Raw genomic sequence first — 15,589 nt, forward strand, 5'->3', positions numbered from 1 at the left:
CTGGTTTGTGATTTATGGGAGTTAGTCCGGTGTTGTGATTAATGGATTAATCTGGGTTAATGTGATTAATGGATGGATTTTAGAATCAAACTCCCTGGGCTCAAATTCTCAGACTTAGCTAATGTGTGACCTTAAAAAACCCTTTAACTTCTCTGTGCCTCAGTTTCCTCAGAGGCAAAGATGACTTAATCATGGTGTTTATATCTGGGGTTGTTAAAAGCGATTGTGTGAAAGTACAATCCTTGGTAGTTAGCACATCATGCCTTAATATTATTATTATAGTTACCTGCTTTTTAAGAATGGTTAAACAGTATCTTGGGGGCAAAAGAGCTAATTTTAGAACTGCAGAATGTAGAGACTGAAGAACAAGCTCTACTGAGCCAGACTTTGCCTTCCTTGGTCACCAGGCATTTTACCATCTTTTTTTTTTTTTTTTTTTTTTTAAAGAAAACACTTCCTTTTTTTCTTTTTTTTAACATTTTATTTATTTGTCAGAGAGAGGGAGAGAGAGCGGGCACAGGCAGACAGAATGGCAGGCAGAGGCAGAGGGAGAAGCAGGCTCCCTGCTGAGCAAGGAGCCCGATGTGGGACTCGATCCCAGGATGCTGGGATCATGACGTGAGCCGAAGGCACCTGCTTAACCAACTGAGCCACCCAGGTGTCCCTTTTTTTTTTTTTTTTAAAGATTTTATTTATTTATTTGACAGAGAGAGATCACAAGTAGGCAGAGAGGCAGGCAGAGAGAGAGAGAGAGGGAAGCAGGCTCCCTGCTGAGCAGAGAACCCGATGCGGGACTCGATCTCAGGACCCTGAGATCATGACCTGAGCCGAAGGCCGCGGCTTAACCCAATGAGCCACCCAGGCGCCCTGGCATTTTACCATCTTGTCTACCGTTGATGTTTTTAAGGAACAAAGATGTGAATTTTGGTATCTACATTGCTTTTGAGAATTTTGTGGCCATAGCTAAGTTTTGGAGTGAGCTAGCCTGAAAATTATCCTAGAAATCAGTCAAGGATCTGGTTCAAAAGCAACAGACTGGACTTTAGTGCTTTGAAGCAGTGACTAGGGGCAAGGACCGTCATGGTTGGGATCCCAGGCTCCAGGGTCAGCCCACCGAGGTTCACATCCTGGTTCTACCACTTTTTAGTCATGGGCCTTTGGGCAAGTCAGTTACTTACCCTTTCTACACCTCAGTTTCCTTGTTTATCGAACTGGATAGTCAAGAGTGATTTCCTCAGTTGGATCTTGGAAAGATGATATGACATGGAGTGCTTATTAGTATGGTGCCTGGCCCAATGTCAGATCTTAAAGAACCTTGGCTCCGTTTCCACTTTATTGAGCTTGTTGCTTCTTTTCTCTATCAAAGCTGTGTGATTTCCCTCCAGCTTGTTTTGGGATCTCCCTCCAGCTTGTTTTGGGATCTCCTTGCAGAGCGCAGAGGGTTAGAGAGACAGAAAGAATGTACCATTCATCAAAGGGAACACCTTAGGTGCCTTTGTCCACTGCTTCCACTAGGGGGCAGCCCAGCCTCAAAGGGAGCCTTGGGGAAAGGTCCGCGGGCACCCACAAGCTGGGGATCTTCATTAGGGTCAGTATCTTCTTGAAATAACTTTTGGGTGGACGTGAATTGTCATAACTTCCTCTTTCCAAACCATCATGATGAGTGACCAAGGAATACGACGAGGATGTTTTGGGACGGGGCTTTGAACCAGTCCCTTGGTTAGTCACATCTTCTTTTGAAAAGGAGGTTTAAATCTGCCAGAGAATGTAAAAATAAGACCTAGGTGTTGGAGCAACTTTTGTTTCTGTCCTCTTTTTCCATTTCTCTGTTCCCTACACCCTCATTCTAGTTCATTATTTATTTCTTCTTACCGAAAACCTTTTTTGTGCCAGGTCCTGGGAATGCAGAGGTGAAAAATGTGAACAGTGTTCCTGCTCTCCAGGGGCTGAGAGTCTGCTGGGAAAGACAGGCATTAAATTATAATTATACAACTGATGACTGTATCTAACAGACCTTGAAGCCAAGCTCTGGGGCTGTGTGACTGTGCCAATAGAAGACCCTAGGGGTGGGGCGGTGGGAGGGCAGGTTAGGGCAGCTCTCTTGGAGAAGCTGAGACCTGGAGGAAGAGAAAGAGAGAATCTGGGAATCAGTGTTCTGAGTGGAGGCAACAGCACATACAAAGGCCCTGAGGCAGGAATGATCTTGGCAAGTGCATGAGAGAGCTAGAAGGCCAGGGCAGGGCTGCAGCAGAGGGAGGGAGCAGGAGTGGTAGGAGAAGCCAAGGAAATGGATTCTCCCTGAGAAACTCCAGGAATGAGTGCAACCCTGCTGGCATCTTGGTTTTGGCCCTGTGAGAACTGATTCAGACTTTTCTTTTTTTTTTTTTTTCCCAAGATTTTATTTATTTATTTGACAGAGATCACAAGTAGGCAGAGAGGCAGGCAGAGAGAGAGAGAGAGAGAGAGAGAGGAGGAGGAAGCAGGCTCCCCGCTAAGACAGAGAGCCCGATGCGGGGCTCGATCCCAGGACCCTGGGATCATGACCTGAGCCAAAGACAGAGGCTTTAACCCACTGAGCCAGCCAGGCGCCCCTGATTCAGACTTTTGACCTCCAAAAGTGTAGGGCAATCAATGTGGGCTGTTTTCAAGTCACTGAGTTTGTAGTATTTGTTTTAGGCCGAGCCACAATGAGGACACACGTGAGACCTATAAGAAAACTAATATAATGGTTTAGATGAACTTTGGGAGTGGCTTGAGAAGTATTTCTTTACCTTCCCTACTAGTTGTTGAAACCTGTGCGAGGCCTTCTGTGATGCTGGTTATCAGGCCACTAGTTACCCCTGTAGGGGCAGGATTTGCCACCCCCACCCCCCCGCCGAGGGCCTCTCAGTATATTCACTCTGCAGTACACCCAGTCCTCATACTTAGGATTCTGTGTCACCCCAGGGGAAGCGACACTTGGTGGCAGTGCCAGGGGCAGACAGCTTCAGAAAATTAAAATGGCAGGGCCTCTCTGTGAGCCATGGTGTGACAGTGAACCAGGCAAGCGGGCGCTGAGACCGGAAGAGGGACGAGAGTTGGGACCGTCCCAGGTTTGACCTGGCAGCCCATCTGAGGTGTGGCGGCCCAACCAGGTACACAGATGAAATGCAGATGCTTGACCCAGGGGAATACACAACGGCAGCTCTGCTTCCCTCTCCTGACCCCCGATAAAGAAATCTCCCTCAGAATAAATAATACATACATCTGTATTGGAAAGGGAAGTCTTCTTCTTTCCGTGGCTTCTCCAGGAACGGTGGGTGGTGCCTGGATAGTCTTGATGCCTCCTTCTGCCTGTGTCAAAACCAGAATTCAAAGTGTGTGGGTTCAGGGACCTGTTTTTATAGCGTAACTCCCCAGGCTCAAATATCTTACATCCATGAGTGTTTTTTACGGATTGGTAGTAGTTGATGAAGGTGGATGCTGTCATAGAATTTTTTTTTTTTTGTAATCAGTGGCCCAAAACCGTCTCTTATATTTAGAAGCATGGATCTAGGATTACATATCAAGATACACGCATAATGCTGTTTTGCTGAATGCAGCTGTCCTAGCGTAGGCCAGAGATAATGTGCTGATCCAGGAGCTGAGGCCAGCGAATTTATGTCTGCATCTGCTTCTGCCCATAACTCTTGGGTAAAGATAGGGCAACTTCAAGGACTGTAGCCGTATCAGCCTGAGCAAGGCACAGAGCCGTGGAACAGGGACACTTGTTTCCTGAGGCTCCCGCTCGCCTTGGATGCAGCCAGTGACACGTCCTGCAAAGTGACTGTGGAACCCCGTTCATGCCTGTCTTAGCATCCTCACGTTTTCTCCGCATTGTTGACGTGATGTGTCTGCTCCTCACAGGGTCTCTCTGGATCCTACTGGAATCTCCAAAGCCTGGCCCATGGTTGAACAGGTGCTCTGTAAATAACGATCAGGCGAGGGAGTGGATGAGACAACAGACTGGGGAAACGTTTCGAAATGACTTTCTATTGCTTCTGCCCTTGTTTGGGGCAGGTCTGTAAGAAGCAGCATGCCAAATGCAGACAGCGGTGTTTCTTCTGCTCAGCTTCTGTCTCTCCTTCTGGTAAAAGCACTTTGGGTTTCCTTTGGGAAACCATCCTTCCCACTCAATCCATAAAGTTTGGGCAGAGCTGACCTCACCATCGGTTGTACTAGCTGAGTCACGAGCCGGGCCAGGCCAGTGAGAGTGCCACACTCCCTTGGTCATGGATTCTGTTTGTGTTGAAAGGGTGGCCACACCTCTTTGTTGATGGCTAGTATCCGTACAGATGGACTGGTTCTCATTCTGAATCAATTTTGCATTATTTCAAATCATACCTGCTCCCCGCCCCCCGGTAGCTCTTAGGGGAAAGACAGCTCACATTGCTGAGCTGGTGGGAGAAGCTGGAAGCTGCTGGCAGCTGTTACAGCCACCACGAAACCAAAATGAACTCAGGAAGTTGAAGATGAGAAATAGGTAGGGAGAATTTCTTAATGCTGAGTGCCGAGATCCAGCCATGCCTGAAGTTATTTCTGGAATTTTCAGTTAGAAGAACCAGTAAACTCTACTTTTTGGTCTAGCCTTTTTTTGAGGGGGAGAGTGGGTGGTCATGGCTGCTGAACGTGTCCCCTGCCCTTGGTCAGTCTTTTTTCTCACTACTTTTTGGAGTGATGCAGGGATGATCTCACCCTTGCAGGAAGCCCTGGAGAAGACCTTCACCCTACTTTATCAGTATGAAAGCTCTCTGCCGGGTTCTGAGGGCCCCGCAAAAATCAGGCCCCTGTGGGTCCCAGGGAGCTCCTTTAGTGACTTAAGTGGAAGGAACAGTTTCAGTGCCTCCTGGGAGGGCATTTCTGAGTCAGCTGTTCTCCAGCCCTACCCCCAGCTTCTCTGTGTTCCTTCCTACAGGGAGCCCACTGTGGTTATGGGAATCTCTAGAAGGTTGGGAGCACCAAGAAAACACAACTTATACACCATAGTAAACAGACTTACTTAAAACCATTTTTATTCTGCCTCTCAGCAACGCTTCTCATTTGAGTTGGGTAAAAGATCGGGGACCCAAACACAAACAGACAAGAACCGAGGTGTCTGAAACAAATCAGGACCCAATACACTGGAATGAGGCTGGGGTCCCTGCGTGCTGAGAGATTCATGGCCCTGATTCCATTTCCTCCTGGGACAAGTGCTGGCTCATGGCAGACATCCAGGTGAAGGGACAGGCGGTATCTGACATCCATCAACGTTGATTGTTTTGCTAGGGTCCAGGGTTTTAACAAACAGCCTGAGATTTATAGTAATCTAAGAACAATGCTTTGTATTTGGATAGCACTTAGAATCTCCCTCCAGGGGCATTCCCATCGATGACGATGATTAATTCTTGTAACAACGCTCTGAGGTATGTAGGCAGGTGTTTTTATGTCCATTTCCAGGTAAAGAAACTCGAGGCACAGAGAGGCTAAGAAACTTGCCTAAAATCAGCTTACATAGCGAGTTAGTGGCAAAAAGGCATCGGGATGCAAGTGTTTTCTCAGCCTCTGTTTATTCCTTAGAATAAGCTGCCATTTTCTTGCTTAGGAAAGTTCATTACCACTGTGTTTCTATATGAGTTCTTGAAGTTATTTTTGCCATGTATACATATCACCCGTTGTGTTAACTCCTTGATATTTTCTGTGAGTACACTTATTTTCCTTAAGTAAGTGTATTTGAACAGAAACAATAGATCCCATCCCTATGGGGAAACGGTAAATAGAAGGCGATTAATAAAAGAAATACAACGAAAACACGACTATGTTCTTAAGTTCTATCTCGACTTTGAACCTGAGGCTTGCTCTTTCTTTATGAAGAAGGGAAAAGAGCTAAAGTCACGGAAAGGTGTTGAGGACCCACGAGCACTAAATGGAAGTTTTCTCTTTGGTGTAATCAGCATTGGACAAGACTAGGAAAGGGGAAACATACTTTGCAATTGGTATCACTTAATGTTGGGTCTTAGAACTGTCTTGAAAATTATCTTGAGTACCACTAGCTATATGCCTTGCGTTCTGTGAAACTCTGGGTTGGCGTGTTTTGGCGGGCAGAATAATGGCATCGTTAAACCAGTACGATCACACCTGAAGGGGCTACCTTTGACAAAAAGGAAATACAGTGCATGGCATTTCCAGGTTGGCATCCGGGAAAATCAAAGATCGTGTTTGAGACTTGTTAAAAAGAGAGAGAGAGAGAGAGAGAGAGAAAGAGATTGAAAAAAGCACATTCCTAAAACACAGCCAGTTTATTCCCAAAACTGGGAGAGGGAAAGGTGTTCCTATACCTAGAATTGACCATGAAGTACATTCTCAGAATCTTTAAGTGAAGTGAGGGAACAGCGGTGGATGCAAGCAAGGGAGACTGTAGGAAGATCGAGGTCAGGACAAAAGGCCAGACAGCCCTTTCCTTGGTTTCTTTGGGGAGCGATTGAACTCTGGGGGTTGTAGCGGGGAGCAGCTGACGGGGAGGAGGACCCACTAGATCCAACAGGCAAAAATAAAAGGAAAACCAAAAGCACAGATTCCACTCTGTCGGACAACTTGAAACATGCTGCAAGTGTTTGTGCCCAACTTTGCAGACGCCGGTACCCATTGTTCTTCCTAGGACCTCCTGCCTCCCGCCAGATCTGGACCCCCTGCGCCCCCCCCCCCCATTAGAATACTGAGATTTCCCGAGGCTCATCTCTGCAGAGAGGAATGGACACGGAGGCTTTCACTAAACTCAGAGAGTGAGACTTGAGTTTTTCTTTTTCTTTTCTTTTTCTAATCCATGACTGGCTGTTCTAGCAGTACTACTTGGTTTTCCTTCATTTTGGAGATTTTTTCCTTTTTCTTTTTCTTTTTTTCAAAGTTCATTTGCCAGGGACCTGCCTCTGGAAATTGCTGGAGGAGGAGATCTCACAGTCTTGAAGTCAAGGGTCCATTCCTTGGAAACTCCTGTGGGTGTGTGTGTGGATGAGGTCTGTCCTCCGTGCTCGCAGTAGACTGCTGACTTCTCAGGCTCTGTGTGGGACAAACAGATAGTGAGAAAGAGAGAGAGAGAGCACGTGCACAGGCCCAAGCCTTCTTGGCCCAAGGGCTTCCATTCTCTCTAGGAGAAGTCCGGCACATCTGTGTTTTTGAGTCTGAGCACTGGCTTCCTTTTGAGAAACATCGTTATCTGGAAACGTATTTACTTTTACACTTGGTGCATGCAAAAAAAAAAAAAAAAAAAAAACCCCACAAATGGTACAGATGCAACAAAACGCTTCGTGAGCGTTTCTGAACCCCATTCCCCTCCTCGGGCTAGTAGCACCGTTAGGATTTGGTGTACGCCCTCCAGGTGTTTTTTTCTGCACTTAAATCCATAAGTGTGCACTCAGAAATTCATCTTGTGTGCGTTTATCTAAATGGGATAATGTTATGCCCGTATACTGTATGTATGTGTCATGTATGTAATGTAACATACATATGATATATATATTCATGCATTAATTTATTCAATAAATATTTACATGGCAGGCAGTGTTCTAGATGCTGGTGAGGACAGGTGTCCCACAATTACATGGTGAGTACCATGTGCCAGGCACTGTGTCAGGCACAATTTAATCTTCACAGTTCTGCGGGCTAGGTACTGTTTTATCCCCACTTTATGGATGAGAAAACTAAGGCACAGACTGGTTAAAAAAACGTGCCCAAGAGCACACATCTACTTAGAGGTGGGACCTGCATTTAAAACCCGACAGATTAGCTTCAAAGTGAACATCCTGAGGCTTTATGCTCTATTATTATGGACAGTGACAGCAATGAAAGTGTTTTTGGTTTTCATTCCAGTAGGGTGAGAGAGACCATAAAAGTATATATGATTATGTGTATGTTAATATATAAAATGGATAATTATATATCAGTATATTATAGAAATTATGTATAATTTATATTATATATTTGGTTTCTCCTGGAGTGGTAAGTACTAGGAAGAAAAGTAAAGTTGGGCTAAGGGGACCAGGAGAAGGAGGGCGGGGCTGTGGGTGCTATTTTAGAGAAGATGGTCAGCGGTAGCCTCTCTGCTAACAAAGGGGCAAGCATCTCAAGGAAAGATGGGAACAAGCCATATGGATATTAGGAGGAAGGACATTCTAGGTAGAGGAACCAGAAAGTGCAAAGGCCCTGTGGCAGGAGCATACTCAGTGTAGCTGAAGTGGGGGAGGGAGAGGCAGTGTGCTGGGAGATGAAGACAGAGAGGCAGCAGCCAGATCATGTGGGGCCTCATAAGCCATAGTATGGGAGATTATCCATGTGTAAGCTGCAGTGTGGCATTCCATCCTATGAATAAACCACTGTGGATTTAATCATTTCCCCATCAATGGCCATTGATGGTTTCATGGTTTCCCCTATTTCAAACAGAGCTGCAATGAACTTTCCTGTACATTTTTGGTCCTCTACCCTGTCTGCGTTAGAATCCTCTGGAGAGCCCTAAAACCTACCAATGCCCGGCCCTATCACTGGAGATTCTGATTTAACTGATTCAGGGTGGGCCCTGGATATTGTTTCTTGTTTTGTTTTTTGTTTGTTCGTTAAAGCTCCCCAGGCGATTCTAATGTGTAGCTAGGGAAGAGAGCCACTGTTTTACATCCTTTTTGTGCACTTGTATCTAGGGAGGATATCCAGAAGTAGAATTGCTGAGTGGGTGGCTGATGGATTTTAAAGTTTAATACACGTATCCAACTTGACCTCCCAAACACTGTCCCAGTTTACTCTTCTGCCAAGAGTGTTGTATCTAATTCTGCACACTCTTGCTAACCTTGATGTTATCCATCTTTTTAATTGTTTCAATCTGGCAGACCAAAAAAAAAAAAAAAAAAAAGAAGTGTATCATTGTCACTTTTACTTGTATTGTTCTGGTTACTGGGAAGGTCGAACATCTTTTTCATGGTTATTTTGATTTCTTTGCCAGAGTCCACCAGTTTATAACGTTTTCAAAGCCAAAATCTTTCCATTGTTGATGATGACTTAGGTGTGACTTCTGGAAGTAGGTAATGTTCCCCATTTTTCATCATGAGATCACAAGAATTATCTGAAGACACAACTATGCAGGAAGTTTTATACTCCAACCCATCATGTAGGAAAGAAGATAGATTTGCTTTTACGTTTTTGCAAAAAGGTTAGCTTCTTGCTTCTTGCCCACCTTGATGCATATGCTTGTTTCCAATCCTAATGCAACTGAAGGATATTTTGCGGCCAGCAAAGGACTTATGCCAGTTTGTTTGTAAGACCTAAGCTTTACCAGTGCATAATGGGTTAACATCTGCTAACTTTATGTGGGCTAATGGGGGACTGCCATGGGATCCTTAATCCAGTTAGGAGGTCACATTCTTCTTTAATAGAAACTTTGGAGCACGAAGGCTTTCATTGCTAAGAATGACAGACAAGCATTTTTAATACATGGTAAGTGTATGCTTGGCTATTTAGAGACCTACAAGGCCATCCAGAGGTATAAGTTCAGCGGAGTTGCATTGTATATGCATTTAACGTATGGTGAATGGACCATTCATGTTTCTCCAAAAGAAAATGGAGCTGAAGATTCTGGCCATCACCAGGGTCAGTGCTCACGAACATAGATGGGCATTTGATTCCTATTTCTTCTGTGTGAGCTTAGAGCCTGGTTCCAGTGTTGAACATATGCCATGATCCCTAAACAGCCAGCTGTTTGAGCCCATGCTCAACCCAAGGGATGTCGTCTCTTCCAACACTGGTGGGAACATTGGCTGTATTGGGCTGACCAGGATACAGGGTGTGAATCTCTTAATAGGACATCCCACTAGGGATGCTTCCAAGATGAATTTTGATGATCCTCCAAGTTCCTATGATGTCCTGACATTTGAACTTCACTCCCCTGAGTAAGATAAAAGTGCCCTGAATGTCAACTGTCATATTTGTGGCGGGCGACACTCGTCTACCTTATATCCAAGCTTTATCATGGTCAACTGCTTTTGCTGCTAAGGAAGTCCCACAGAATTCTACAAGGCATCAGATATGTGACCATAAGCTTGCTCATGAGAAGAGAGGGGAGAACAAACCTGGGAGTCGTGTAAGGTTTCTAGGGGGTGGGGAGGAAGCAGCAGGGTCTGAAGCTTCTACCAGGCTTCAGGATGTAAAAAAGTCCTGTTTTGTGACATACGTTCACACAGGCAAGAATGTTCTCCATTATATGCGAGGGCCTAGAAGAATGGCTCTAGAACTTCAGAATACCTAAAACTATTTGGGAGGGGAGTTTCAGGTCTACTTGGGGTCTGGATTGGAGACCAGGAATCTGCATTTTTTACAAATATCCCAGTTAAATCTGTCATAGATGTTTCCAAGACTTTGGGAAACACGACGGGAACAACCTCACTTGGCTTGAATCCTCAAGACACCAGCAGAAAGCGAAAGCCTGTAGACAGGTTGATTTAGGCAGGGAACTTGAATGATTCGATCAATAGAGAGAGCACAGCAATATTTAAATGGTTGGGCTCTGTGCGATTCATTTCTCCTCTTTCCCTAGCAGCTGGAGAATAGGGAATTTTCTGGCTTTGAGAGCCTGCCAATGTCTGCTTCAGTCGGCACCAGAATGCTTCTCTTCTGAGAGCACTGCTTCCTATCCCAAGCTGTTGAATGTTTTAGGGTCAATGATTCCAAGTCCTTGTGGATTTCATGTCACGACACTCTATTTTTCTTTGCTCCAACCGCCACATGGCTTGCAGAGATATCCTGTGAAATTAGGATGAATGAGACTTTTTTTCTGAGTTTGGGTAAAGATGATCCCAGTCTGTCCACCTGGAATTTCCATCATCTGGGGGAGAAGAGATGGGTTGCAGTTCTCTTGATAAGGATACAGAGAAATTTTTTTGAAAGGCAGGGACTTTGGGATTAGTTACAGTGTTGTTGATTCGGATAAAGAAATTTTTTTTTTTTTTAATGCAGGACCTCGGGGCGCGTGGGTGGTGCAGTGGGTTAAAGCCTCTGCCTTCGGCTCAGGTCATGATCCCAGGGTCCTGGAATCGAGCGAGCCCCGCATCAGGCTCTCTGCTCAGCAGGAAGCCTGCTCCCCCACCCCCCCGCCTGCCTCTCTGCCTACTTGTGATCTCTCTCTCTGTCAAATAAAGAAATAAAATATTAAAAAAAAAAAAAAGGCAGGACCTCATAGTTTTTAAAAGGCTAGTGTTTACTTAATTCTTTTGAGTGAAATTCAGAAAAGTTACCTACTCAAAGCTTTTTGCCTCAAATCTGGGCTTGGGCTCCTCTAACACCAGACTTCCCCAGACCCCCTCAGCGGAAACGTTGACTGCCTTGAGGATTGTTGCAAAAGAGCCTTTCCGTGGGTATGTCCCACTCCTTGGCCATAATTTGACACCCTTCCCTGGCAATGAGTGAGACATAACACCTTTTGGGTGATGAATTTGCTGATGGAAATGAAGACTGCTCCCTCTGTTAAAGGCTATTTGCTGTTAGCACATCCTTCCTTTTGGGTTCAGGAGGGAGGAGGTTGGGCAGAGTACGGTGGTGACCTCCTGCATCCAAACCCGTTCCCCAGGGAATGGGGAGCTGGCAAATGCAGATTCTTGGGGCTCACTGCTGATTTAATGACTTCCAGTACTTTGAGATGGGGCCCTGATGTCCACTTCTTTTAAATCTCCCCAGGTAACTTGCATGCAGCTCAAAGTTTGGGAACCTCTGCCATAGTAATTCCACATTGCTGCTCAGTTCCTCCCAGGGTTGGGAAATTTTATTTCAAAGGATTACTGAGAAATTCGCCTGTTATTGGTCTTAAGAAGATAGAATTGATTTCATTCTCTAAGGGCTAGTTTCTTGCTCTCTCTTACACACACACACACACACACACACACGACAAAGCCTTTAAATTTGAGATTCTCCATGGGATTCTAACTCTGGAAAACATTTTTGTTTTCTTGGATAACAGAGAGAGAAGGGTATCTAAAAGAACCAACCATACAGGTGAGGAAGTATTTCTAGCTTCACTTTACAGATATGGAAACTGAGGCTGACAAGAGTTTAGTAACTTGCCAGGGTGATCTGTGTGGTGGGACTAGGATTTGAATTCTGGTGAAGCCAGAGATGAGGGCCAGGCTCTAACTGCTGTGAAACACTGCTTCTTAGCAAGAAGGGATGGAAGGGGCGACTTCCTCTCCATCATTTACAGTTGTTAAGAGAACCTCAGTCCCAAGCTTATCCACATTGATGCTTGGTCTCTAGATGGAAACAATGATATTAAGAATGGAGAAAGTCCCCACATATGAGGACTTCTGGGTCCCTTGTGAAACTTCTTGGATGGTATCTAATGGACATACTGATCTCTGAAAGCCACATTGCCTGCCAGAGACTGCAAAGTAGATAATGTCCAGGCTGGAATGTGGTTTTGTAATTTTTTTCCTTTTGTTTTGTTTTTGACCCTCATCCTATGCTTAAATGCTGTGAATTGGTTGCCAAGATCCAAAACCCAGGAGATCTGAGATGAAAAACCTTTCCAGTGTTTTTTTTTGAAAAATGGGCTTCCTGGGGTCTGCATTCTAAGTGGTCACAATCAGCTGAACCATGCTCTGGAACACCGCAGTCCCCACCACTCCCTATAGCTCCACAACCAGGCCACTCCATTCATGTATGTTTCTTGTGTACCTCCTGCAGTGTTTTGATTTTATTACCCTTGGTGCTGCCTTTTTTTTTTTTTAAAGATTTTATTTATTTATTTGACAGAGATCACAAGTAGGCAGAGAGGCAGGCAGAGAAAGAGGGGAAAGCAGGCTCCCCACTGAGCAGAGAGCCCGATGCAGGGCTTGATCCCAGGACCCTGGGCTCATGACTTGAGCCAAAGGCAGAGGCTTTAACCCACTGAGCCACCCAGGCGCCCACCCTTGGTGCTGTCTTATCACACATTTTTTATTTTTCAAGTTGAAGCTTCCCCACACCCCCCCCCCCCGGCCCCCCCTCCCCCCCATATAAATCAGTTCTGGAGGTAGCCACAAGGCGAGTACTATCCACTGATTTTTGTTACGGACACTAGTTATTGGCCTAGAGGCAGTGTGGCATTGTGGTAAAGAACACAGCTTAAACAAGAGCTTAAACAGCTCTTGGAGCCAGATTATCCCAGGTTCAACCCTGCCATTATCGCTAACCAGGTGTGAGGTGTGAGACATCAAGCATGTCTCATTTTCCTTATCTGCAACGTAAGCATAATACCCACAATACCCATCTCATGGGGTTGCTGTGGGGATCCAGTGGGGATTAACTCACCTAAGAGCTCAGACAGTAGCTGGCCTGGGCTAAATTCTGTGTCAGTGTCAGCTGCTATTATTAGAACCCAGCTCAACACTGATCTGGGCAGTATGTATCTTCCCAAGTCCCTGGGAGTTAGGCCAAGACTTGGCCTCGTTCCCCTGGAACACCATCCTTTGAACTGAGCTCATGAGCAGTTGTTGAGCTCAAGGCTTTAACAAAGCCTTGAACTCTGTTTGGTAGCATCTTAAATTCTGAGGTCCTCCCCCAGCCAGGTTGATAACTGGTAACAGTAGTAATAATAGCATTAGTAAATGGTTTACCTTTTTGGGGAACTAACTAAGGAACAGACACTGTGCTGTATGTGTGCTGGTCATCTAACGAACCTTCACGATTGCTTTGTTCAATGGATACTACTATAATCCCCATTTTACGGAAGAAGAAACGGAAGTTTAGCACTTGGCTGAGAGTCTCACCGTCAGTAAGTGGCAGAGGGGGAAACCCAGGACTTCTGGTACTAAACCTGCATTATAATACCTATAACACCTTGAGCTCCGCACTCCACAGCCCCGTGCTCACACACAAGCACGCGATGCCTTCCTTAAAGAATGAAGTTGAGTGTGTGCATATCTGCTCTCTGACCATCTTCATAGGCCAACATCGTCCATTTTCTGTCTTGTAGGCGAGATACCTTGTGCTTCTCTTGAAGTTCCACTGTCCTTTTCTTCTCTCTTTGGTCTAAAACATCTATTTTTTCCTCTGTGACACTTTTGTCTTCCTATCTGCGCCCCATCCAGCTGTCCCAATTGCCGCCAGGTCTGGCTTGTCTGATAGGAAGTTGACCTCCTGTGACATTGCACTACCCTCTTGGCTGCCCAGGTTGCCTTGGCCCATCTGGCAGGCTCACGGGTGTCCCCTTCCTCCCTTGCCCACCATGTGAGCCTTTCCTGAAACTAAGCCAAAGGGGCTGACCTTCTCAGCTTGAGGGAAATGGTGTGCAGCTCACTGTGTTGCTCTGGCTGAAGAGCTAAAGAACGTCTCAGAATCCTTATCTTCCCTGCCAGGAGGGACACAGTGAGACAGAGATGGATCTGGGCTTGTCATTTCTGGGCCTTGGTCATCTGTCACATGACCTTGCCCTCTGTCAAGCCTCCGACGGGAAGTGTCAGTGATTGTAGCAGATTCAACCCATCTCAGCTGGCTTGAGAAATGAGGATAAATTCGTCCAAATCAGGAGAGAGATAGCAATGGCAGCCGCCTCTTTATGAGATGAGAGCATGTTGGCCATACCAAAAATATGTGGCCACCCTTCTACCCTGACGCAGAACTGGTAGTCTAAATCATGAAATCATTTAGCGGATCGGATGGCAAGGCAGAGCAAGCAAAAATCCTAATATTCCGTTGATTCCCCCACATTTCCCTCTGTCTCATGAAGAGGTGGAACTGTGTGACTCATTTTAGCTAATACATTGTGAGCCCAAGGGACATTTGTCACTCCAGGGCCGAGGCATTGCAAATCCAAGTGGGTTTCACTGATCCTCCTCACTCCTCTCTCAGAGGTTGGAAAACTGTGGCCCCTGGGCTAGATATCTGTAAATAAAACTTTATTGAACATAGCCGTACTCATTCATTTGCATACTGTCTATGGCTGCTTTTGTGCTGAAAGGGCAGAGTTAAGTAGTGACATGTGATGGTGATAGACACCAATGATATTTACTCTTTGGTCCTTTGTAGAAAAAGTTTACTGATCTGGGTTCTAGATAGAGCAGCTGGAGGACAGTGGGGCTTTGGATAGGCAGGACCCCGAGTGACTGGGTAGAGGAGAGACCCTCCACAAAGCTCCCTGGCTTATGTGCCACCAGTGAAATAAAAATGAAAACTCCTTTGTTTGGGATTGTTTGCTCTTGGAACATAACCTAACCTGTCCTCACAGATGGCTGTGGGCACTCAGGAGGAGGCCTTCTATATTGGGAGGGATTCAAAAAAGCCGACTTACTTCCTTGTGAAGTGAACTGCGCAAGAAATACCGATGATGAGAAGGCCGATAATGATGGAGGCGATGGCCACCCACTTGGCATTCCTCCCGAGCCGCTTGGATCCCTCGATGTCTCCCTCGTTGTAGCTGTTCAGAGACTGGGAGACACAAAGGAAAAGCTGGTGATGACAGATGACCCACAGGGAAAGACATGTGCTTCTCAGACTCATCTGCGCAGGTAACATGGTTGTCACCTCCTCCAGGAAGCCCTCCCTGGATTCCTGGGTTGACTTCTTCCCCTTCTGGATTTCTCCATTACCT

General features: G+C 45.8%; 1 protein-coding gene across 1 annotated transcript in view; it reads right to left on the reverse strand.

Moving 5' to 3' along the window:
* Window positions 1–5,022: 5,022 nt before the first annotated feature.
* TMEM233 (transmembrane protein 233) overlaps window positions 5,023–15,589 on the reverse strand; it is a 37,926-nt gene continuing 27,359 nt past the window's right edge. The window contains exons 2-3 of the mRNA XM_032310433.1: window positions 15,290–15,426; window positions 5,023–7,050 (exon numbers count right to left, since the gene is read on the reverse strand). Coding sequence (XP_032166324.1) covers window positions 7,044–7,050; window positions 15,290–15,426 — 144 coding nt within the window. The 3' untranslated portion in view covers window positions 5,023–7,043. The remainder of the gene's footprint in view (window positions 7,051–15,289; window positions 15,427–15,589) is intronic.

This window comes from Mustela erminea, chromosome 13 (genome assembly GCF_009829155.1).
Source record: "Mustela erminea isolate mMusErm1 chromosome 13, mMusErm1.Pri, whole genome shotgun sequence".
NCBI lineage: Eukaryota > Metazoa > Chordata > Mammalia > Carnivora > Mustelidae > Mustela > Mustela erminea.